Raw genomic sequence first — 24146 nt, forward strand, 5'->3', positions numbered from 1 at the left:
AGGATTATAGGTGTGAGCCACTGCACCCAGCTGAATTACATTTTAATAATAACACAATATTATTTGATACTGCTTACTCTATAAAGCTTTCTCGTTGCTTTTGTGTTCCTTGATAAAGAAATGACATACGCAATGGTGCCCGTTGTATCTTGATTAGAAGAGTACTTTGTCATGTCAGATATGCCATATGCCACATGACATATGACAGTGTTTTTCTTACTAGTCTACCCATTGCTGGTGTCTACAAGTTTTCAAATTTTTGATAAACACAGTCATAAAATAAAAGGGAAAATGTTTTTCACAGTCTCATGCCTTTGGCATTGCCCTCAGTTTCCTACCAAGGCAGTCAGGTATTGAGGGGTCAGATCCTGGAGAGAGGCTATGCTTGTTGAAATAAGCTCAGTTTCCTGCATCTGCTTTTCCTTGTGGGGCATTTTCTGATCGTTGGGGTGGGACAAGAGGCTTGAGAAGCTGGTTAGGAGAGGCTGCTGAGAGGCAGAGAAGCCTGCAGAGGTTTAGGTAATCTCATGGGGCTGGAGAGATTGAAAAAAAAAAATTAGAGTAGAAAGGCTGCTAAGGCAGTCAGAACATCAGGGGCCAGCATCCCAGAGACAAAAAAGTGAGCCTGAAGTCCAGCACTGGTTTCCCCTTGAGGTATTTGCTGACCAAGCTGCATCGGTCAAAAGGCTAAGAAGTCAAACAAAACACAGCTGAATAGAAGAGTGGAGGTTTTGGGTAGTTAGTCCCGTTGCTTGGGAGAGAGAAACTGTAGTACAGGGTCTACCCAGGGGGAGGGGCTCTAGGATACACCTCAAAATCTCCCTTGCAATCTTGGAAGCGCAAACCCTGGAGAAGACCCAGTCTTCCAGTCTTAGAGACTGCAGAGGAGCTTGGTGGATTGCAGTGCTATGCCCTCTGCAGTCTGCCAGAGGCTGGGTGGGTTGTGGAGGAAGGTAGTGGTTACTCTCGGGAGAGGGCGCCAGGAGGCTTCTGGGTGCTACTGGTGTTCTGTTCCTTGATCCAGAAGCATTTACCTTGTGGACGTCTCTCAAGTCAGACACGTATGATCTGCGCACTGTTTTATAGGCACATGATATATACACTCTGCTGCTTTGAGGTATCCATGTAATATCTTGTGAGGGTAGTATGGAGGACCCCTGACAGATTTCTCTTTGAAATTGCCTTCACATTTTACCAGACAACCAGCCATTCTTTATAAAAAGAAAAGGCAGACATCAAGGTTTATCATCCTTTAGAACTCATGCTGAGTGTTGGCTCCTTTTGAACTCTCACGGATTTTCCTGTAGGATTGTCAGGCTGAGACCCCCATCAAGTCTCCTAGCCTGGGTGTTTCTTCTCCTTCAGTGAATGGTAGGAGCTCTTTTGAAGGACATGATAGGGTCCTGACGCATCACTAACAAGCTATGGAATGGGGTGGGAGGATCAGTCTTTGTTTTTGGTACATGAAAAGTTCTTATCTGAGTTGGGAAAAAAAGCCCACATTTCTTGGGCTCAGATGGAGAAAGATTTGCTTGCATGCCTCCCTTGACGCATGAAGAAAGGAGTGCCTCAGCTCTGACTGGAAACCTTGGTCCATAGTCCAAAGCCCTTTGTGCATGAGGAAAGTAGGAGGCATTATTGCCTGGGATGAGGATTTCTACCTGGGAAGTGAAAGGGCAAAGGTTGTGTAAATGAAGTGGGAAAGGCAGGCCAAGCTTATGGGCCTGCTGGACAGGGGTCGCTCTTGGGCTTGCTTTTGTCATCTGATATTTTCTAATCTGGTTTTTTTGTTTGTTTGTTTTTAAACCTTAGGTCAATTCTCTTCTGGTTACCCAGTATCTTTCTTGATAATGGCTAGAAACCAATCAGGAAAATTGCTTTGGGACACATTACACGCTAGTTTTTAGATTGTAATAGATACCTCAGAGTCACAGTATCAAAAGGGCTACTGACTGAAATTTATCTGTCATTGTCTGCTCACTCAGTTTCTGGAGGCTTTTTTGGAGTTTTTCCCCAGTGGAATAAAATGATATTGTCTGGAGGAATTTCTCTGTGCTCTGGAGCATTGATTGTTTGCTTTATTGTTCAGTTTGTAACGACTGTCAGATGTGAGTGGCCACAGTGGAAATGCCTGAGCCCCCACCATTATCGTTTCTTCTTCCTTCACCTTTACCTTCGGACTTCTCTGTCTATAGAGAAACGTCCCAAATCCGTAATGGTTTAACTAAGAAACAAAACAGTATTATTTGGAACCTAGTCAAAGGCTTATTGGCTTATTCTTTTAAAAATTTTTGTAGAAATTCCTTATGGAAGCCTGGTATCTCTGCTTATTATCTATTAGACTTTCTCAGAAGGCTTCAGTTCCTTAGGCATGTTTCTCCTAACTAAAATGATGGTTTTTTAACTTCCAGGTAGAACTTAAAAGAATATTTTTGTCATATCACTCCACCCTGACTTCTAGGTTTCCAGTAGCTCCTTAGCTGGGGTCAGAGTGGTACAGTACAACAGGGCACCGTGCTCTGTCTGGAGCAGGGACCCCAGGCTGGCCCACGACAGTGGACAGCTTGCACCACCTCCCTCCCAAGTCGCTGCCTCCTCTGTGCGATGCAGAGAACGAGACTGCAGATGAACAGTGGGGTAAAAAGCAAATGAAACAGTGTTTGTGAAGGCACTTGGAAAAAACCTTGCTAGGCAAGGGTAAGGGATTGCTGTTTTTTATAATTACTCATGTCCATTTTTTCTCAGCAGTGCTAGTGATTTGTTGTAAATCCTTTTAAAACTGAGAACCATGTGATGGATTATTTGGGCTTCCCCTTCTCAGCAAGAATGGGGAATTTGTGCTGAAATTTGTGTTATTTTGGTATTTGCTCATTGCTACTTCCTCCGCCAGTTCCTGTTCACCATTTAGAACTAAGTCTGGTATTTTTTCTTTTCTTCTGTATTCTAAAACTATTTGTTCCAGAAATCAGTTAAATGTAAAATCTCTACTTTTCATTCCAAATGAATGAACATAATAGAAGCTCTTTGTTTTTATTCTCCTTGGCCTAATTTTATAGCTCTCAGATTTAACGTGACACCTCTCAGTCATGTGGCTGTCAGCAGCTGTTCGGAGTAGAGCATTAGTTTACCATTCTTCACTGTTATGTGTTTTCTGAATTACATGTTTTCTGAACATAAGTTTTAAACAACTTCATTGGGTTGTTGTGGGCATTAATTAACTGAATTGGCAAATGTCAACTGCTTAGACCACTGTCTGGTACATGGCAAGCACTCAGTATCTGTGTCAGCTGTCCTCATATCCTGTCCCTGTGATTAGCTCTGTACCCACCGTCTTGCACATGGCTGTGCCCAGGGACACAGTGCTAGACCAAAGGCCTGTGTTTGATAGTAGGCTCTAGTGTGGCCAGTGGCATAGGGAGTTTCACAAATCTTGTATAAATACCATGGAGTGAAACCCAAGGTGAATCAGGTCAGGAGTCAGAGATCCAAGAAATAAACCTAGAACTCAGTTTATGAGTTAGGAAACCAGGAGGTGGGGAAAGTGAGAAGCAGTTGAAATAGGTCCACAGGGCTGCCTGTGCTGCCTGGGCCTTTAACAGGAAAGTGCCCCACATGGGGGGCCTTTTTTGTAACCCTCAGGTCTCTCTCCTTCCCTTTCTTCCCAAAATCTTAGAGGTACCTTATGTTGAGGTATTATATAAGACCAAATATCATTGCCTTTTCCCCATGACTGTACCTCTAGTACAACTAAATATGACAACTTAGGAAGGGGGACAAGTGCGACTGAGGTTTGATAGAACATTGACAATAATGGCAATCACTGCTGTTTATTGTTCAACTACTGTGTGCCAGGCATCTTGGAAGGTGCTTGATGTTGTAGCCACCATGCTGTAAAGAAGCTGATTGGCTTTCAGGATTTCCAGAAGGGGGTGTGTTGGAGACTAGCTCCTTTGACCTGAGCTGGGAAAGATTGCAGTGGTTGTAGGAAGAGAGCAGTGTCAATTTTCCTGGGCAGAGGAAGAGCTGGTGGGAGGCAGGGCTTAGCTTGAACATGAGGAGTACCTGCCCCTGGTTGGCTGTTGGCTTATTCATGGTCATGATGGGAAAGGGACCAGTGAAGTCTCATTTCCACCAGGGCAGAGTGGGTTGGCAATTACTACTGGGGCCATCGCCAGCATTTTAAAATTTTAATTGTTTTTTTTGTAGTAAAATATACATAAAATTTACCATTTAACCATCTTTAAGTGTACAATTCCGTGGCATTAAGTACATTCACACTGTTGTACTACCATCGATTTCAGAAGTCTTTCATCATCCCGAACAGAAACTCTGTCCTCATTAAACAATAACTCCTCATTCTCCCTCCCCATCCCCTGCTAACCTCTAATCTTTCTGTCTCTGGACCTGCCTATTCCAGTACCCTGTATAAGTGGAGTCATGCGATATTTTCCTTTTGTGACTGGATTATTGTACTTAGCATTGTGTCCTTGAGGTTCGTCCATGTGGTAGCATGTGCCAAAATTCCCTTCCTTTTTATGGCTGAATAATATTCCAGCATATGTATATACGGCACTTTGTTGATCCATTCATCTGCTAATGGACACTTTTGAGAGCAGCACTTTGGATACTTTATCTGGGTCGCGTTTGTGTCCTCAGACACAGAGTGCGGGAAGCCTCACAGGTGTCCCTCCCACCTGGATTTCACCTCAGGAAATCTTTCTCATGGAAATAGTCTTTTTGATTGTTCTACTTTCATTTCTAAATCTTACCCAGGTTGCTCAGAGAAATCTGATTCATTTTTTCTCTTTTCTTTAGTTCTTCTCTTTTTCTCTCCCTTCTGCCCCCTCACTCCTCTGCCCATTCTGCTTGTCTACGTCTTTCTTAGACTTTCCCCCACTCCCTCTCCATTCATTCCTCGTTTCCTCTCCTCTCATTTCCTCCCAATCTTATTGTTGTTTTCTGGAAATCTCTTTCTCTCTCTTTTTTTTTTTGAGACAGAGTCTCACCTTGTTGCCCGGGCTAGAGTGAGTGCCGTGGTGTCAGCCTAGCTCACAGCAACCTCAAACTCCTGGGCTCAAGCGATCCTCCTGCCTCAGCCTCCCGAGTAGCTGGGACTACAGGCATGAGCCACCATGCCCGGCTAATTTTTTCTATATATACTTTTAGTTGTCCAGATAATTAATTTCTATTTTTAGTAGAGACGGGGTCTCACTCAGGCTGGTCTCGAACTCCTGACCTTGAGCGATCCACCCGCCTCGGCCTCTCAGAGGGCCAGGATTACAGGTGTGAGCCACCGCGCCCGGCCTCTTTCCCTTCTGTTTCTCCATTACTTTCCTCTCTCCTTTTCCCTTTCATGTGCCCTTCTCTGTCTCTCCACATTAGTTTCTTCTTCGACTACCGTTTTAAATTTGTGTCTCAGAAATGACCCTGATAATTATTTCTTTCGGTTGACACATATATGTGCTTCCCATATTCTAGATTCTGTTCTAAGGGCTTTGCAAACGTTGTGTCATTTAATCCTGCTTCCAGCTCTATGAAGCAGATACTATTCTTGTCTCCCTATTGCAGATGGTAGAGTGGAGTCACAGGGAGGTTAGGCAGTTCACACCAGGTCAGCTGTTGGTGAGGTGGAGCGGGGATTGGAACCCAGCTGGCGCCTGAGCCTTGCACGGGGCTTAAGGGGAGAGGAATGTTGTAGCAGTTCAAGGTCAAATTAAATATAATGAGTCCTTTTCCCACCAGGCTCCAAAATGTTTAGAAGTGCTGTATCCAGAAGTCTCATCTTCACAGGAGTCTTCATCTACATTTTATCTTACACTGTCTAAACATGTGTTTCTTTAAGTACCATGATTTTAAAAAATCATTTAATTGTATCTTAATTATAGAGCTGAAAAGTACTCTGATGAACTTATTTTATAAAGAGTTAACTGGCCGGGCGCGGTGGCTCACGCCTGTAATCCTAGCACTCTGGGAGGCCGAGGCGGGTGGATCGCTCGAGGTCAGGAGTTCGAGGCCAGCCTGAGTGAGACCCCGTCTCTACTAAAAATAGAAATAAATTATTGGACAACTAAAAATATATATAGAAAAAATTAGCCGGGCATGGTGGCACATGCCTGTAGTCCCAGCTACTCGGGAGGCTCAGGCAGTAGGATCACTTAAGCCCAGGAGTTTGAGGTTGCTGTGAGCTAGGCTGACGCCTCGGCACTCACTCTAGCCCGGGCAACAGAGTGAGAGTCTGTCTCAAAAAAAAATTAAAAAAAAAAAAAAAAAAAAAAAAATTAACTGATTTGTCTAAATACACTTAGTGTTGTTTTCTAGCTTTGTTTAATCTCTGACATTGTAACAGATGGTTGCTTAAATTTTTATTTCAGCTTAATTTATGTAACTAAGTCATGAGTAAATATGCTTTTTATTATTCTGGGATTCAAAACATAGTGTGTAACATAATTTTAAAGGAAACGTACATCCAAAATGTCATCAAATAATTTAAAATTAGCATTTGGAATTTAATCCGTATCTAAGTTGTCTTTTGTTTTGTCCCCATCCTTGCTGGGAAGGTTCTAGCTTGGTGCCCCTGACCTTGTTGGCTTCCTTGGTTCAGCTATACAGGTCTTCATTCATTGTCAAGTAGCTTAATTCACCATTTTTGGTTCATAGAACTTGAACATTTGCATAGCACTGGTAATATACATTGCTTGATCTTTGCCACTTTTTACCTTGGCAGGCTGCCTAATTTGGTTCTTCCTGTGACACTGATTTTCTCCTTCATTACTCTGCATCAAACTTTTCTTTGATGTATAGTTGTTATTCTGAGGTTTTATTCTTTAATAGGATTAGCTCTAAAATTTTCAAAGTGGGTATTTTGTAATGAGCTAATTTGTATCTAGAGCTTTTATCTTAGACCAAAAGAAAGAAAGAAAGAAAAAATAAAGGAAGAGTGAGAGAGGCCCTAAAAAAGTTAAAAACATTTCCTTAACAGGGAAGGCTTGCCTCTTGCTGAGTGACCACCCGTCAGGGGCCTTGCGCCAGTTTTACATCCAGCTCACTGCCCTCTTGGGTTACTGACTTTGCTAGACTATTGTGATGGCTGGGAAAGGACTTTTCCTTGACTTGGGCTACAAAGTGCAACTCTGTTTCTGTAACTGAGAAGTCAAGAACAATACGCGTAAAGAAATAAAAACAAACAAAGCTAAGATAAACAGCTTTATGGGATACCACGAATCTCTTGTTAAAGACTCCTAAATCCTTTACCATGATCAATCCCACGGCCAGAGTGTGGTGTAAGCGTACGAGTGCTGGAGGTCTCAGGCTCTGATTCTGATATTGCCTTGTACTTGCTGTGTGACTTGAAGTGATTCATATACTCTCTCTGGTCTTGGGTTTGTCATCTATAAAACAGAAGTTGTTCTAGGTGATCTGTCCTCAAACTATCCTCCCAAAACACTAGTATTCTGGAGCTAGACCAAGGTATTCTTTCATTTTAATAAAAATAAAGGATAAGTGTTGTTTAAGTTTTCAGTACTACAAAACTTTGTTAACCCTTTGTTGCTATTGCTGCCAATCATTTTAGCCAGCACTAGGATGTGACAAATGAACAAATAGCAAAAAAGCTGGTAGATAACTTGGGAATACCTAATTTTCCTTAACTTAGCAGTTTTAAAAAAAATAGTAAGGTGAGTTTGGATGTGATTTTTATACAGCTCATTAATGGAGTCATTTATATTGGAATCATAACACAGTTCAAGTGTTCTTAGTTTATGGGATGAGAAGCAGTGTAGAACAGCAGCTAAGCACGTGGGCTTGGCAGCCAGATGCCCAGGGTCGCATTGCAGCTCCGCTGCTTCCTAGCTCTGTGACCTCGGGCAAGTCCCTTCACCTCTCTCTGTCAGTCCATCACCTGTAAGGTGGAGATATCATGTACCTACTTCATAGGTTACTGTGAGCATTAAGTGAATCAATACATGTGAAGTACTTAGAACATGCCTGGTACATAACAAGGACTATACAAATATGTTAGCCATTATTATTTTGTGCTGTAAACACATATATTAATATTTCATGGTGCTATGATGTCAGGGGCCCTGTCATCTGAACGTATTTGAGAACCATGTGCCTGGAATTTCTCTTCTAGTTCTGAAATTAGGTCTATTATTCTATGCTATAGAATTGGATTTCCCATAATCTTTCTTTCCCCCTTTTTATGACTCAGGGCCTTAATGAAGATGTGTTTTCTCTCTATATAGACTAAAATTGCTTTTTTTCTGTTACCAAGTGGAATCTAATGTTAAATATGAGCTTAGAAGAGTGCCCTTTCTATTGCTTTACATAAAGGTGTTTTGTGTTAAGTACATCAGTTACAGCTGTTATTTATTAAATACCTAATATTTTTAGGTTCTTTATTCTTATAGATGAAGAAACTGGAGCTCAGAGAGATTAAACAAATTGCCAGAAGCTGTAAGTGGCAGATCCAAGATTTTAAGCTAGGCTGTCTGACTCCAAAGCCTGCTCTGATGTAAGTATGTGCCACTCCACGTTCTTAGTCCAGTGGCTGTCGTATTTATGGTGACTCATTTAAAGCAAGCCCAAGCATCACTCTTTTAAGAGGAGACTAATTTCTATGTAAGTGTTCCCTAAGAATGTTCTGTTTATGCATGGGTCAGCAAAAGTCACCATAGAGCTGGTACATACTCATTGAAAGGTGAAAGATTAAATTTTAAAAAATAAGTAATTACTTACACATCAGGCCAGAGAGTCTTGGGACCCAGCCACTCCCTGTTTGCCCTAGCCCTGTGGGAGGAGTCGTGTGGTAGGAGAGAATGCCCAGCAGCTGGCCAGTCCCCTGGCACTTGGTATCTAAGCCTACCCAACCTTTTGTGATACCTGAGGTTTTGCACTGCTGGGCAGTGCAGGGCGGCTGCTTTGTTTCCATATTGCAGTGTTAGATGGGTGCAGGTGTGTGCAGTAAGACCTCAAGGTAATGTCAGGAAGAGAACAACAAAAAAGTCCTGCCTCCACCTCCCCTTCTGTGGCGCCCATCCCCTTCTGTCTGGGCCGCTTCCTGGGCCCATCCACAGCTCCCTCCACAGCCAGACTGGGACTCAGCCTCCTCCATTTTCTTTCTCACAGTTTTTATGTTCATTTTGCAGGTCTGTCAATCTCCCTAAAACTTCTTTCTATGGCTTGTCTAGTGTTGGATTTCAGGGAGGAAGCCAGCAGTTTATGCTAGTTAGTTCATACTGAGCCAGAAAAGTTTATCTGTAAGTGCATTGTCTGGAATGTGGTACATTTTTTTCCATATCAGTAATGATGTGTCTGACATATAGAATGCCAGGCCAGTATAGAAACCTCTGTTGATTCTTAATGTTGCTGAGGTTAATAGTGTACCAATAGTCCTATGGAACTTAACCACTATGTATCACAACATTTTAAAGTGAAATTGTACTTATAGTTCAACCTGGAATCCCAGGTACTCTTCTACCTTTGAAGACAGATCTGGGCTGCTGCTTCGACCCCTGCCTGCAGGTGGTGAAGACAGGCGCTTCCAAGTTCTAAGTCCTGGGGGGGCTCTGGAGTAGTCTGGAGTAGCAGCCTTAGCTGAGAAGGGCCCAGAGACATTGGGAACGAGGCTGGTGGATGGTGAGAGGGTAGGGCTGCGGGGTGAGCAGCAACATTGGAACTCAGGCCTCCTGGGAGCGCAGGCAGCGGTGGAGGCTGGCACACTAGGCTGCTTCGTCATCTGCCCAGCCTTAGCGCTGAACTAGCTGGAATAGTAGGGGTTTTTCTTTCCTTCTTACTTCCCCTTACTCTTCATCACTGTCAGTCTTACCATGCAGGTGTCCCGTGGGGTGAGCTGGGAGATGGGCTGTCATCTCTCCCACTACGTTGTGAATTCCAGAGGATCAGGGTTTTCGCTCACCTTTTATCCCCAGTGCTTGCCATGGACTAAAAAATGTGTTTGATGTTCACCAAGCATTAACAAAATTGCTGCCATTTTTTGAATGTTCATTATGCTATGTGATGACAAATGTTGCCATGTTTTATTGAATCTGAGATGTTGATGGTAAGATACACAATTATTTTATATATCAGTAAAAGAGAAGAACCCTGCCAATTAAACTCTGAATGGGTGCTTTCTGTCACTTAGAATTTTTATTATATACCTATTGAAAGAGCATTTAGATTTATTTAGATGTTGATTTTCGTCATGTTGCTCTTATGCATACATAAAAGCAAAATAGATTGATTAAAGTATTCCTAAGATTTCTTCACTTTAAGAGCCTGATGCTTCAAAATCTCTTTTGACTTAGAGTTCTTGATGTTGGTGGTTTTCCACATAGTATAATTCTCTGCCATCAAGAGTGTTGGTGGTATGGCATTTCTTAAAAGAGGTCACACACCACTTTCTCCAAGAATCTCCTCTTGCTATATTTGAGCACTTATTATATGCTTAGCATCTAATATCTGTTCTACAAGGTTGTTTTTTTTTTTTTAAAGAGACAGGGTCTCACTTTGTCACCCAGGCTGCTAGAGTACAGTGGTGCAATCATAGCTCACAGCAACCTTAACTCCTGGGCTCAAGTGATCCTCCCACCTCAGTCTCCTGAGTAGCTGGGACCACAGACATGTGCCACCATGCCTGGATAATTTTAAAATTTGTTGTAGAGACAGGGTCTTCCCCGGCTGGTCTTGAACTCCTGGCCTCATGCATTCCCCTACCGTGGCCTCACAAAGTGCTGAGACTATAGGTGTGAGCCACTGGGCCTAGCCCTTTTCTGCAAGTTTTGATCCTGGTGTTTTTTTACGCTGCTTGTGACAGGCCATTCTTTTCTGTGACTCTCAATAATAACAGCACATTATGCAGCTTCATCCATGTGGGCTGTCTAAAAGGCCCAGGACCTCTGAGGGCCGTGGTTGTTATGGTCATTTTCCCAGTGGTGGATATTTGCTTCTCTTATAAAAGTTATGCTCCACTACTGTTTCCATGCCTTTCAGTTTTAATACTGAATTATAGTGTAATCTTTTTGAAGACATTTACAATGGCAGTTAGGCTCAGTATGTCAACAGTGCACATCCTCACTTGAAGAGAGATCATGCATGAGTAGGCAGTGACCCTTGGTCCTGACTGCCACCTGGATGGGAGTGACTGCAAGATCCACTGGTTATAAAACAGATCCTTATTTCAGAAAAGTTAAAATGTGGGGAAAAAGTACATTATCAACTTGATGAAGTATATAACAGATCATTAATTTTTTTTTTTTTTTGAGACAGAGTCTTACTCTGTTGCCCGGGCTAGAGTGGTGTGGCACCAGTCCAGCTCACAGCAACCTCAAACTCCTAGGCTCAAGCTATTCTCCTGGCTCAGCCTCCTGAGTAGCTGGGACTACAGGCGCTTGGCACCACGCCCAGCTAAGTTTTTCAATTTTTAGTAGAGACGGGGGTCTTGCTCTTCCTCAGGCTGGTCTCGAACTCCTGACCTCAAGTGATCCTCCTGCCTCGGTCTCCCAGAGTGCTAGGATTACAGGCATAAGCCACTATGCCCAGCCCACATCATTAATTTGTACAATAACTATGCAGGGCAGGTAATCTGGATTTTCAAATGAGGATACTGAGGACAAGAGTGTGTGGTTTACTAATGTTGCAGCCACTAAGTACAGGGTAGATTTGGGAGCTCAGATCTCAGATTTGTTTAATTCTAATGCTCACACTTTCCACTGTACAACACTGTTCAGGAAAAAACAACTAGACTAGAAGCTTCAAGAAGGCAGGGATCACTTTTTCGTTTTTTTCATACACTGATGTTTCTTAAAGACGTAGACCAGTGCCTGGCACATAGGAAGTACTCAATAAATACTAGTTGAATAAAGTTGATCATTAGAGAGCAGATAGAAATGGAAGCATGTCGTCCTGTTCCTAGAAATGACGTCTCTAACTCTTTTTGGACAAGGGGAAGAGGGGGGCAGGTGGGTGGCTCTCCCATTCTCTCAGGTCTGTAGAAGAGGCAAGAAGGCGAGGCGTGGAGGAAGGTCTATCCCTGGTTACCAGAGCCTGTTGTGTCTGCTGGCTGGACAGCGCTGATGTGGCTCCTGGGGTTCTTCCTCCCGTCTCCTATAAATCGAGACCAACAGGGCTCTATAAATTATGCAGGTAAAAAGGAAATTAATAAAAAAGGAAAATAAATATGACAAACTTTGCTATAAAGGAGGTTTGTGTACTGGGCATGTATTGATAAATTGTTAGGTTTTTAAAGAATATGAGATGTTTTGAAAATTCTGAAGCTCTGTATAGCTTCTCTGTAAAATACGGAAATTGCTATATTTGAGCACTTACTATATGCTAGGCCTTTTACCTAACGTTGTCTTTTTTTTTTTTGAGACAGAGTCTCACTCTGTTGCCCGGGCTAGAGTGAGTGCCGTGGCGTCAGCCTAGCTCACAGCAACCTCAAACTCCCGGGCTTAAGCGATCCTCCTGCCTCAGCCTCCCGGGTAGCTGGGACTACAGGCATGTGCCACCATGCCCGGCTAATTTTTTCTATATATATTTTTAGTTGGCCAGATAATTTCTTTCTATTTTTAGTAGAGACGGGGTCTCGCTCTTGCTCAGGCTGGTCTCGAACTCCTGACCTCGAGCGATCCACCCGCCTCGGCCTCCCAGAGTGCTAGGATTACAGGCGTGAGCCAACGCGCCTGGCCAAGAACAATAATTTCTAACTGGGCATCCTGTATCACTGTTTTGGATTCCAGGCACTTTTGAATTCAAATGTTTTCACCATCTTGAGCTTCTTTATTTGTTAACAATATTCAAAATTTACTGGGAATTGCCATTGTGGGCAGTAATGCACATCCTTATTGCTAAATTTTATTGGTATACTTTCCTGTGTGTGGATTAACTGTTCCATTTTTACCTCCCATCTGCTAAGTACTTATTTCCTCCCCCTACCCTTATTCATGTCTTACATAGTTTACTGGTATTTTATGTCGTATAATGTCTACGTCATTATTCTGGTAAGATTAGAAAAAAGGTATTTCAATCTGGAATAATTTGTCCTGTCTCTTCCCATTTCTGCTTACTTTCACCTCTTTGTCTTTTAAATTACATCTTTTCCAAGAAGGCACCCCTAAACACCCCTGTTCAGATTAGTTGTCCTCTCTTCGGTCCCCACTGTACATCATGATGTCTTTAAACCACTCAACAAAAGTTAGCGAGGACCTGCCACATGCCCACAGTCAACAAAACACATTCCTTGACCTTTAGGAACTTAGAGTTGAGATGGGGAGGCAGACAAGTAGGCAGAAAAATGCAATCTGATTGGATGCCTTTTTTTTTCAAAGTGATTGTTTATTATGTAACAAGTGTTTTGCTAAGCCCCTCACATGCATTATTTCATGTCATTCTCTCAATAACCTTATGATCTCCGTTTTACAGAGAAGGAAGAGAGGTTTGGAGAACTTCTGTGATTTACCTGAGGTCAGTTAAGTCTCAGAGCTGCTACCCAAATCCAGGTCCAGAGCCCAAGCTCCACCACTGTGCCTCTTCTTCTAACTGCTGCCTCTGCACGTCTCAGAGCACTTGCGCTTCTGTGTCTAGTGCCCTCAGACACTAGGCGCAGGAGGTGAGCACCAGTGTTGGAGTTCAGAAACTAATAATGACTTCCTTTTCACCCAGCCACTTTAACTGCTTCAGCATCTTCCCTCAGAGATGCCAGAAGAATGCAAGATGCTAACATATAAAATGCAAGATACATTGTAAGCAGTGTATGTCCAAAGTTACTCATCACAGTGTCACATATAATAGCAAAAGATTGGAAATAACCTAAGTGTTTATCAACGCAAGACTGATTAAATAAATTGTGATGTATTCATATAATGAAGTTTTACAGCTGTGAAGAATGAGGAATGTCCATACAGATATGAAACAATATAAAAGGTATGATATTACGTGGAATGAACAAGGTGTAGAAGAAAAGGTACCTTGTATGGAATCTACAGTATGCTTCTGTTTGTGCTTGGAGAGGGAGAGAATTTATGTGCATAAAATATCTTTGGAAGAAAAGACAAGAAATTGATAATATAGGTTGCTTCTGAAGAGTGGCCAGGGGATTCCAGGTAGGGAGACTGTCTACTATACACCTTTATGTGTCTTTTGAAATTTGAGTTAGCTGCATTTACTACCTATTAGAAAAGATATAAATAACATTAAAATAAGAGAACTGGAAAGCACCTTCCTAGAAATAAAAACAAAGACAAAAAGGCACTCTGGGCTGTGCATGTTTTGTGAGGGCATGAGCCATACCTGCTTGGTCCCTGTAGCATTCTAGTGCTAGCATAGTATACACCTGAGCATTTGTACAATCAATGAACCAAGTTGGGTGGGGAGCCACTTCAAATTCCTCTATAGGAAGGACACAACATCTCTTTTGTGGTATTCATGCTAAAAATACATATCCTGAATCTAACCATGAAGAAACATCAGATAAACTTAAATTGAAGGACATTCTGAAAAATAAGTGGCCTGTGCATTTCAAAAATGTCAAGGTGACAGCAGACCAAGAAAGAGCAGGGAAACGTTTGGGATTGAAGGAGACTGAAGGATGTGACAGTTGAACATCCTGTGTGTGATACCAGATTGCATCACAGGCCAGGAGAAAAAAATGTTGTCTCTTTGGCTATAAAGGACATTAATTATACAGTTGACAACATTTGGATAAGGTCTGTGAGTTAGGTAATAGTACTGTTTCAATATTTAACTTCCTGATTTTGATACAAGTACTGTGGTTATAAGAAAATGTTCTTGTTTTGGGGAATTAGGCACTTAAGAATTTAGGCATAAAGGGGCACTGTCTCTGCCACTTACTCTCAAATGGTTCAGGTAAAAAAGAGAGAGAGAGAAGGAAGAGAAAGAATAATAAAGTAAACGTGGTAAAATGTTAACATTTGGGGAATCTGAGTGAAGAAATACAGGAATTCTTTGTACTATTTTTGTGACTTTTCTATCTGAAATTATTTCCAAATGAAAAACTTAAAAAAAAAAGCTTCCTACATGGAACATGCTATGATTTTTTTTTAAGTGGGGTCTTGCTATGTTGCCCAGGCTGGACTCAAACTCCTGGGCTTAAGCAATCCTGGTGCCTCAGCTTCCCAAGTAGCTGGGACTACAGCGTGTGCCACCACACCTGGCTCTGATTTTATAATTACTGAACCTTTTATGTCCTTCTGTACAATTTTTTAGTTTTCTTCATATAGATCTTTATGTTATTGGTGACATTTATTCCCAGGTTTCCTAATATTTTTGTTTCTTTAAATAATGGCTTCATTGAGACCTTAAATATCTTTTTATGTATACTTAAATACTATACTGTTCTTTAAAGAAGATATACTTTAAAAAAAAATTTGTTAGGGTATAATTTATTTTTATTTATTTATTTGAGATAGGGTCTTGCTCTGTTGCCCGGGCTAGAGTGCCGTGGCATGAGCCTAGCTCACAGAAACCTCAAACTCCTGGGCTCAAGACATCCTTCTGCCTCAGCCTCCCGAGTAGCTGGGACTACAGGCATGTGCCACCATGCCCGGCTAATTTTTACTATATATTTTTAGTTGTCCAGCTAATTTCTTTCTATTTTTAGTAGAGACGGGGTCTCGCTCTTGCTCAGTCTAGTCTCGAACTCCTGAGCTCAAACGATCCACCTGCCTCAGCCTCCCAGAGTGCTAAGATTACAGGCGTGAGCCACCGCGCCCGGCCGGGTATAATTTAAATATGGTAAAGTTCATATGTTTTAACTGAATAGTTTGATGACTTTTTATCCATGTGTTCCCCATGTTCCCCACTACCCAAAGCCAGATACAAGATATAGGATATTCCTATTTCTCCAGAAAGTTCCCTCATGCCTCTTTCTTTATACATTCATCTGTTGGTGGACATGAGCATTGTTTCAAGCACCCTGTGAATGGGGATAAGAAGAGGAAGGTGTATGCAGGGTGAGCATGTGTGGGCGTGGTGGGGGTGGTGTCAGATGGGGTGAGGATGACAGTGTTGGGGCGAAGCAGGATCAGGCACCTCAGTAGCTCAGAAGGTGGATGTGGTCGTTCTGTACTCCAGAGTTAGGTGCAGACATTCAACGTACTTGCCTTCTCTTTCTTTCTTCTTTGGGCCTTATGATTCAGAGCTTGGAGCATGTGTGATCTAAGAATGTGTTTCTCAGCTTATTTCCATTGGTAATGGAGAAAATTCTGGCTGGATCTTGGCCAGTGGTCTTTCTCATCTTGACTTTAGTGGTGTTCTGGCCAGTCCTACCGTTTCTTGTGTACGTGTGCTACTTTAATGGGAGGTCAAGAGGAGGTATATCAGGCATGGCTGCTGCCCTGTTAACACGGCAAATCTCAAGTGACTTTTAAAATATCAACATTTTATCATCTCAAAAGAGATGATTACCTTCAAAAGCCTATTTTGGAAATGAATAAGGATTTGAGATGTCGATTTTGTGCGTGTTGATCTTAGTAAGGCTTTTAATTTTGTTGCTAACCACTCCTGTACTGACCAAATAGGAAATAAACTTTGAATTTGCATTCACTAAATTGTGGCCCAGAAAATTCAGCTCCCTCTGCTTGGCATTTTTTCCCTCATTTTGTGGCTTTTTTTATTCTGCTGTTCATTTTGAGTAAAGGTTGTATAGGAAGTCAGTGTCTACAAGGAAAGAACTTGGGCTGTGCAGCAGTCATACTTGGGTGTGAACCCGTCACTTATCTGCATTTAACATCTGGGAAACTCATTCTCCTCAGGAGAACAAAGATTACCTTTTAATGAGGATTACATTATACACACACACACACACACACACACACACACACACATATATACAAATATTTTTATAAAATATATAATATTATGTGATATATATATGCATACATCCCTAGGGAGTGTTTAGAACATAGCAAGCATGCAATACATTTTATTATTTTTACAAATAATTTCTTCATTTTTACCTTTTTTGCCCAGGTGTGTTGCCTTTAATGAAGCTTTTTTTTTTCTTTTGGTGATTGAAACTGTAATCTATTAAAATGTATTCATCCACTTAAAGTCTTGGTTCCTTTTCTGTCTTTTCTCAGGCATGCTGCAGAGAGACCTTTTTGTCCTTCATGAACACACTTGTGGTAGACAGATGACTGTTCTCTACCGCATGCTGCTGTAGGGGCTCCAGACTTGGAGCTGGCCTGTAGGGAAAAGATGGATTCCAAAGATGAAAGCTCACACGTGTGGCCGACGTCTGCAGAGCATGAGCAGAATACAGCACAGGTGAAGAGTGGTCTTTTCCAGCCTACTATTGATAGCAGTTTTTCAACTGGACACAGTTTGCTGACAGCAAAGAAATAACAGCTACTGTACAGTCATGAATAGTTGGGAGGGAGCCGATGTGAAGAGCTTGTACATAAGGAATGAGGAATGTTTCAGCACCTTGAGTGCCCCATTGACACAGTTCACTGAGAGTTAGAAGAGCTAAAGTACCACCTATAGGCTTCTCCTCCCTGTCTTACCATCTTAATCTGTTTCACTACCCTGCTTTATTTTATGTTATTGGTGCTGAAAACCTCAAATTGTAATTTGTTTCTTTTGTTATCTCATATAGGGTTTTGATTCTTTGTGTGTAATGAAGTACAAGGTATGTCTATCAAGTGAGTGGGCTTGTCAATTCACAATGAAGACCTTTAAGTGAGGTCCCATTATGAGTCACCAGCTTTGGAGGTCAGTCGCTTATCCAAATGCTGCTGTCATTGATGGTCTCTGCCTTTCGAATTGCTACCAGAACTAGCCATGTGTTATTTTGGCTGTTCTTAGTGAAGGCAAATCTCTGCAATTTTGGTATGAATTTGAATTTTGGGATGAGCCAGCTGTCATATGGAGGCATGTTTTATGTGCGACCAAGGTATAAAAAACTTAAATTTTAAACATTATAATAAATATGCAATTTTTATCTAAATTTTAATTAAATGACATAACCATAGTACTATTATCAAAATCAAGAAGTTATAATAACTCTGAAACATTTAAATATGCAAATTTTATTTAATTTAAGCAATATAATAAATATTGCAATATAATAGATATTACAATAAATAAAATTGGTCATCTGGTATGATTTAAAAGTCTCAGTCTAATTACTTAAAAAAAAAAAGTTCCAGAGATGTTTTCAGCAGAGTAATTGAGAATTCTATTTTGTTTCTCCTGGAAACCATTTTGAAGCTACTTTCATGCACCTACATGTTTTGGTGTATTTTGTTTATAAACAAAAATGTAGACTATTAAAAAGCAAAACAAAAGAAAATCTGATGTGGCACTATGCATGACCAGGGTCCCCATCTGTGGGTAGCCAGCCAGTGGCCAGCCACCGTCAGGAGCCCCACTGCACCCTTTCTTCTTAGTTGTTTCTGCTCCCGGCCAGGAATTCTGATCCAGCAGAGTGTGAGGGATGAAGACCTAGTGGAAAACCTTAGCTCGTCTTTTGGGAAAATATGTTTTCCTCTTTTAAGCACCAAAACTAGGCCAAGGCTTTGATGATAATGAGCAAATCTAAAGTCATAAAATTATTTTACAGCAATTAAAACTGTTCATATATGTCTGAGCCTCATTTTTCCAATATACAAACTGAATTTTATGGACAAATCAAATTTATGTAGAAGCCAGACTAATCATTTAGTATAAAGGTAGAAGTTTGTTGTATTTCTGTGGTGCTTGATTACATTTGTTCTTTTAGGTTTCTTTCTGGGGATTAAATTAGTTTAACCTTTGGGATCTACTGTTCCCCACTGGAGAAAACTGACATGAAAAAGTTAGGTTCAAAGCCTAGTCAATATAAGAGTAAGGATTCCAACCTAAGAGTGCCTGACTTTGATATCAGAACATAAAATTATTTCTCTCCTAAATGTGTACTTTGGCCATCTGCTTCCATACCTTCAATATCAGGTATCAGGCCGTGTGCCAAGCTCAGGCCTCAAGAATTCAGTCCTCCAGGGCCAGGCTCGATGGCTCACACCTATAATCCTAGCACTTTGGGAGGCTGAGGCAGGAGGATCACTTGAGCCCAGGAGTTCGAGGTTGTAATGAGCTATCATGAGGCCACTGCACTCCTGCCTGGGTGACAGAGTGAGACCCTGTCTCCAAAAAAAAAAAAAAAAAAAAAACAGAATTTATTCCTCCAAAGCTGACCATTCAGAAAGTATTTTACAAAACATAGTTTCTGCTTTAGTTCTATAGGTCTTGGGAGATAGAAAATTATTTACCCTGGTGACAGCTGAAATAGTTGTTCAGAACCCCTTAGAAGGACTTTATTAGAATTTTGTTTCTTTACCTACCTCGCAAGGAAGAATTCTATTAGTATTATATTCATTAATTCAGCAAGCATTTACTGATATGCCTCTAGTATGTCCTTTGTCTTTGAAAGAACTTGTAGGAAAGAAAGTGACCTTATTTTAATGTGTCTGCTGAAAGGCACTATTAGTTATAAAACAGAATTTTTATGATGTGTTGAAAACAATTGGCTTTTGAGTCTTGACATATTTTTTACCATCACAGAATAATTTGTATTTTGTGTTTTGGTAATGTTGTCAAGCAGGACTCTTCAGTCTCTTTTACAGGATAATTAACCACCCTCTTACGACTCCCTGAAAGAGTTATCTGCATTGGACATTTGAGGCAAAGGGGAATTTAAGCCAGTTGCCTAACATTAAGCAGTAAATCAGTGACAAGGTCCTTGGATCCTGTATCCTAGGCACACTAACTCAGTGTTGATGAAGGTGTATCAATCCCCATTTTTCTTTCATAAGGCTATTTTAGAGAGGCAAGTGTGCTTGGCTGGTCACGAACCTTGGTGAGATTGGTTTTGTTCTACATACTTGCCTGCTTCTTGCCCCAGGTGCACTTTGTTCCCGATGCCGGAACTGTGGCTCAGATCGTCTACACCGATGACCAGGTTCGCCCACCCCAGCAGGTGGTGTACACGGCAGATGGTGCCTCCTACACTTCAGTGGATGGTCCGGAGCACACACTGGTGTACATCCATCCTGTGGAAGCTGCGCAGGCATGTGAAGGATCATTTGTTTATAATTTGTTAATTAATTAATTAATTGCCAGTTATTTATGTTTACTCTCTGCCCATCCTTGTGCTAGGTGCTGATGATGCAGAAGATATGCAGATAGGATTTGTGCTTTCAAGGAACTTATAACCACCTTGGCAGAGGAAGATATGTTTTATTTATTGAAATTTAATGCAATAAGGAATTAGAACATTAGGCTCATGTCAGTTCTTCTTCCTGGTGATCATTGACTAGGTTATGAATTTGTTACTTCTGCTAAATATCAAGAACCAGGCCAAAATGGCATTTAGTTCCATGTAGCTTAATCAAAGATAGCTCAGTGAAAACATACAGATTATTTCAGTTAAATGTGTAAGAAAGAGTCCTGCTAGCTTACTAAGTACTATTTATGAATAACTTACTGATTTGTAGGGCTGTAACAGAAGTGAAGGTGTTTAACTGGTAAAAGCTGTACAACTATAGCTGCTTTTATTGCTTTGCCAGTGACTTGGAGTGTTAGTTTCCAAAGGCTTGACTCAAATATCCCCCAATGTATGAATGTTAGTTTCTATTGTTAGTGCTTTACAATGTATAAACCATATTTAAATATATGTTTTTAAAAACTAAATTCCATACTTGGAAGTAGAATTCTGGTAATAAAAATTTACCCTCATTCAATATTTAATCAAGAGGCTGAAATCATTCCTAAAAACCTATATGAAGATGAAATTGCCAAATACTTAGATGGCACTTTTGGAATGGCTCTGCTTAGTTTTAGTCCCCTGCCTATATTAAAATAAGATCATATAGTTTCTGTAAAGAATGTCTATGCCCAACTTTTAGTTTATTACGATGTTACCAAATGTCTGAATTATGATAATTTTTTAATCTCAAATCTAAGAAATCTGACTTTGGCTGAAAATCTTATTTACATTCTTCTGGAATCAAAACTTAACCATAGTTCTTATTCCCATAGATTTGTTAAAGGCCTGGGCAAATTAAAAACTTTTAAAAACTTTAGAAGAAAGAATTCTCTGGATTAGAGATATTACCCATGGTGCCTTGGCTATAATAGTTTTGAAGATTTTTCTTCTCCAGTTAACTTTGCTGCTTCATGACCCAATTTATTGTGTGTTTATAATGATTAGAGGTTTTTTTTTTTAATTATGACTTTACTGACTTTATCCAAAAAAAGAACCTATGAAATGTTAAGTTTAATTTATTTTCCTTCTATTTCCCTCCTGATTATAAATGTGCTTTTGTATTGGAAGGAGTTGTAATCTTTGTGTACATAATACTCTTCTGTATGCCTGTATGTCTCTATCCATTTTCATTTAATCACACGTCTGTTCCTGTGAGCAGTGTTAAGTGTGTACCCGTGTACCCTCATTCATGTCATGTCTTTTTTGTTTCTGTGACATGGCTTTTTAATTAGCTGTGACGTTCAACCTCAAGAGAGGCTTTGCTTAAGAGCAAAATCATGAAGTATGTTAGCCATTTAGGATGGTCAGCTTACACAATCTCTTTGGAGCCATCTGAATGAAAGGCTTTAGCTAAATGTAAGATTACTATCCTTATCTTCTTTATTAATGAAGGGTTATTACTAGCTATAATGGGAGTTAAGTCTTCCAAGAATTGGTGCTTAGTAGTAGGATAATTTTTCCTGTGTAGGTAGGCTGTCTAAAGATTTGTTGATAATTTTTTTTTTTTTTTTGGTCTAGACTCTGTTTACAGACCCAGGCCAGGTAGCTTACGTCCAACAGGATGCTACAGCTCAGCAGGTAACGAATTGCCTTTTTGCCGTTTTGTTGTTTGGAGATGACACTGTGAATGTTACTGTTCCCTGGAGTGCCCCTGTCCCTCTGCACGGTGCCATCATGCCATCTCTGGATATTTGTTTCTTATATACTAAGAATGTTCTACAGCTCCCTTAACAAAAGCAAAGAAAAACATAATATAATGCTAATATATGCCAATCAGTATACACTGGAATAGCCTGGTAATAAAAAGTGATTTGTCAGGGACATTTAAAAAATAAGCATATAAACAGGATATTGGTTCAAGTTCCAAAAAATAATCATGAATTTTAAAAGTATCCTTTTTTTGAAATTTGGAAATGTTTTTATACTTGTTCTATTTTAAATATTGAAAGAAATTCCTGTTTAAATTACATGTAAATTTGGTGGCAACTTTTCTCATTCTAGCTTCTGAAAGGTTGAGTTTCTTCTTCGTTTTCTTTGAAAACATTCCTTTCCCTTTACTCCCGTACCCCTATCTCTTGTCGTTTCTTTTCCTTTTTTGAGATAGGGCCTCACTGTGTCCCCCAGGCTGCAACCTCCAACTCTAGGGCTCAGGTGATCCTCCTGGGACTATAGGTGTGCACCACCACACCTGGCTAATTTTTTTTTATGTTTTGTAGAGACAGGGTCTTGCCCTGTTACCCAGGCTCGTCTTTTTTTTTTTTTTTTTGAGACAGAGTCTCACTCTGTTGCCCGGGCTAGAGTGAGTGCCGTGGCGTCAGCCTAGCTCACAGCAACCTCAAACTCCTGGGCTTAAGCGATCCTCCTGCCTCAGCCTCCCGAGTAGCTGGGACTACAGGCATGTGCCACCATGCCCGGCTAATTTTTTCCATATTTATTTTTAGTTGGCCAGATAATTTCTTTCTATTTTTAGTAGAGATGGGTCTCGCTCTTGCTCAGGGTGGTCTCGAACTCCTGACCTTGAGCAATCCACCCACCTCGGCCCCTCAGAGTGCTAGGATTACAGGCGTGAGCCACCGCGCCCGGCCCCCAGGCTGGTCTTAAGCTCCTGGGCTCAAGCGATCCTCCTGTCTTAGCCTCCCAAAGTGCTAGGATTGTGGACATGAGCTACCATGACTGGCCTTTTTCCCTCCATTTCTAATATATGCTATTGGGCTTTGAGGGACTTCTTCCTTATTTTCTGCAAGAGTGTGAAAGTGAAAAGAAGGTGTAGAAGCTCAACATTGTCTATTTTACTTACAGGGAATACAAATTCAAATAGGTTTATTTTTATATTAGCTAGTATTTATCTGTACTATTGAGTGTCATACATGATTAATAATTAAATTCTCATTAGGAAGCACTTTCCTTTTTTTAGTTTTTATTTTTTAGTAGATGATTTGTGTACTTCCATTTTAAAATTTGAAAAATGAACAGTAGTTGTGTCAATATCATGTATTAAATGTAGAGAGGGTTTTTAAGAGCCTTTGTTATATAAGCTGAGATTGAATTCATTCCTGACTGGCAGTAAACTACAATGTTGTGGGGTCTGTGAACTTGAAGGAGAATTATTATTTTATTTTAATAACTTTTTATAACCATTAGTTATATTCTTGACCAAAACCAACCTCAATTTTGTGAATATTTATTGATTCCATCAATCAAGCAATGGATTATTATATTTACATATATTACAGGATATACTATTATTTATATTCTCTATTATTTTACATGTAGGTTATTTCCCCTTTTTTTGCTACTATAAAAAAAACACTATCATAGATATCATATAAGATTAATTATTTGTCTAGGATAAATTTCTCAAAGAGAAATGGTAGAGACAAAAGATATTCATATTATAAGTTATTTAAGAGCAAATTTTTTTGTGTGAAAGTCAAAAACAATACAAATATACAAGTCAAACATGTTAAATAAAAACTCAGAATCCTAAATTTTATTTGGAATACCAGTATGAACTTATGATATATTTATTCTCTCTTAACAAACATGTTTTCTAGTTCTGGCCACTGAAGAGGTTTAGTTACATTGATCAGGCTGGTATCAGGGGATGTCTTTAAATACAGTTCTCCAGTGAAAGGAATCAGGGCTCCTTGGAGAAATGGCTGATCCTAACTCAGGGGCAGGGAATGTACAAGATGAACTTGGAGCATCTTGGCTTCTCAGAGTGCAAGGGAGCTCTTAAAAACTTCTGTTTTGTCATCCCATGGGAAGATCTCAAGACGGAACCTGAAGGGGCCAAAATGGAACAATTTGACCTGTAAAAAAGGATAATATCTACAATAGATTGAAGTAATTAAATATATTTAAAATCTACAAGTTTATACTG

The 24146-nt window shown here is 40.4% G+C and overlaps 1 protein-coding gene across 4 annotated transcripts in view; it reads left to right on the forward strand.

The window, feature by feature from the left end:
* The window catches only part of PRDM10 (PR/SET domain 10), a 94202-nt gene that overhangs the window by 22900 nt on the left and 47156 nt on the right, over positions 1–24146 (forward strand). For 2 of the 4 annotated variants that reach the window (XM_045555684.1, XM_045555686.1), the window contains exons 2-5: positions 17100–17286; positions 17618–17650; positions 19901–20065; positions 21782–21841. In XM_045555684.1, the coding sequence (XP_045411640.1) occupies positions 17218–17286; positions 17618–17650; positions 19901–20065; positions 21782–21841 (327 nt within the window). In that variant the 5' untranslated portion in view covers positions 17100–17217. The remainder of the gene's footprint in view (positions 1–17099; positions 17287–17617; positions 17651–19900; positions 20066–21781; positions 21842–24146) is intronic. The other 2 variants (XM_045555685.1, XM_045555688.1) reach the window with 1 other exon arrangement.

The sequence above is a fragment of the Lemur catta genome, chromosome 7 (assembly GCF_020740605.2).
Source record: "Lemur catta isolate mLemCat1 chromosome 7, mLemCat1.pri, whole genome shotgun sequence".
Classification (NCBI taxonomy): Eukaryota; Metazoa; Chordata; class Mammalia; order Primates; family Lemuridae; genus Lemur; species Lemur catta.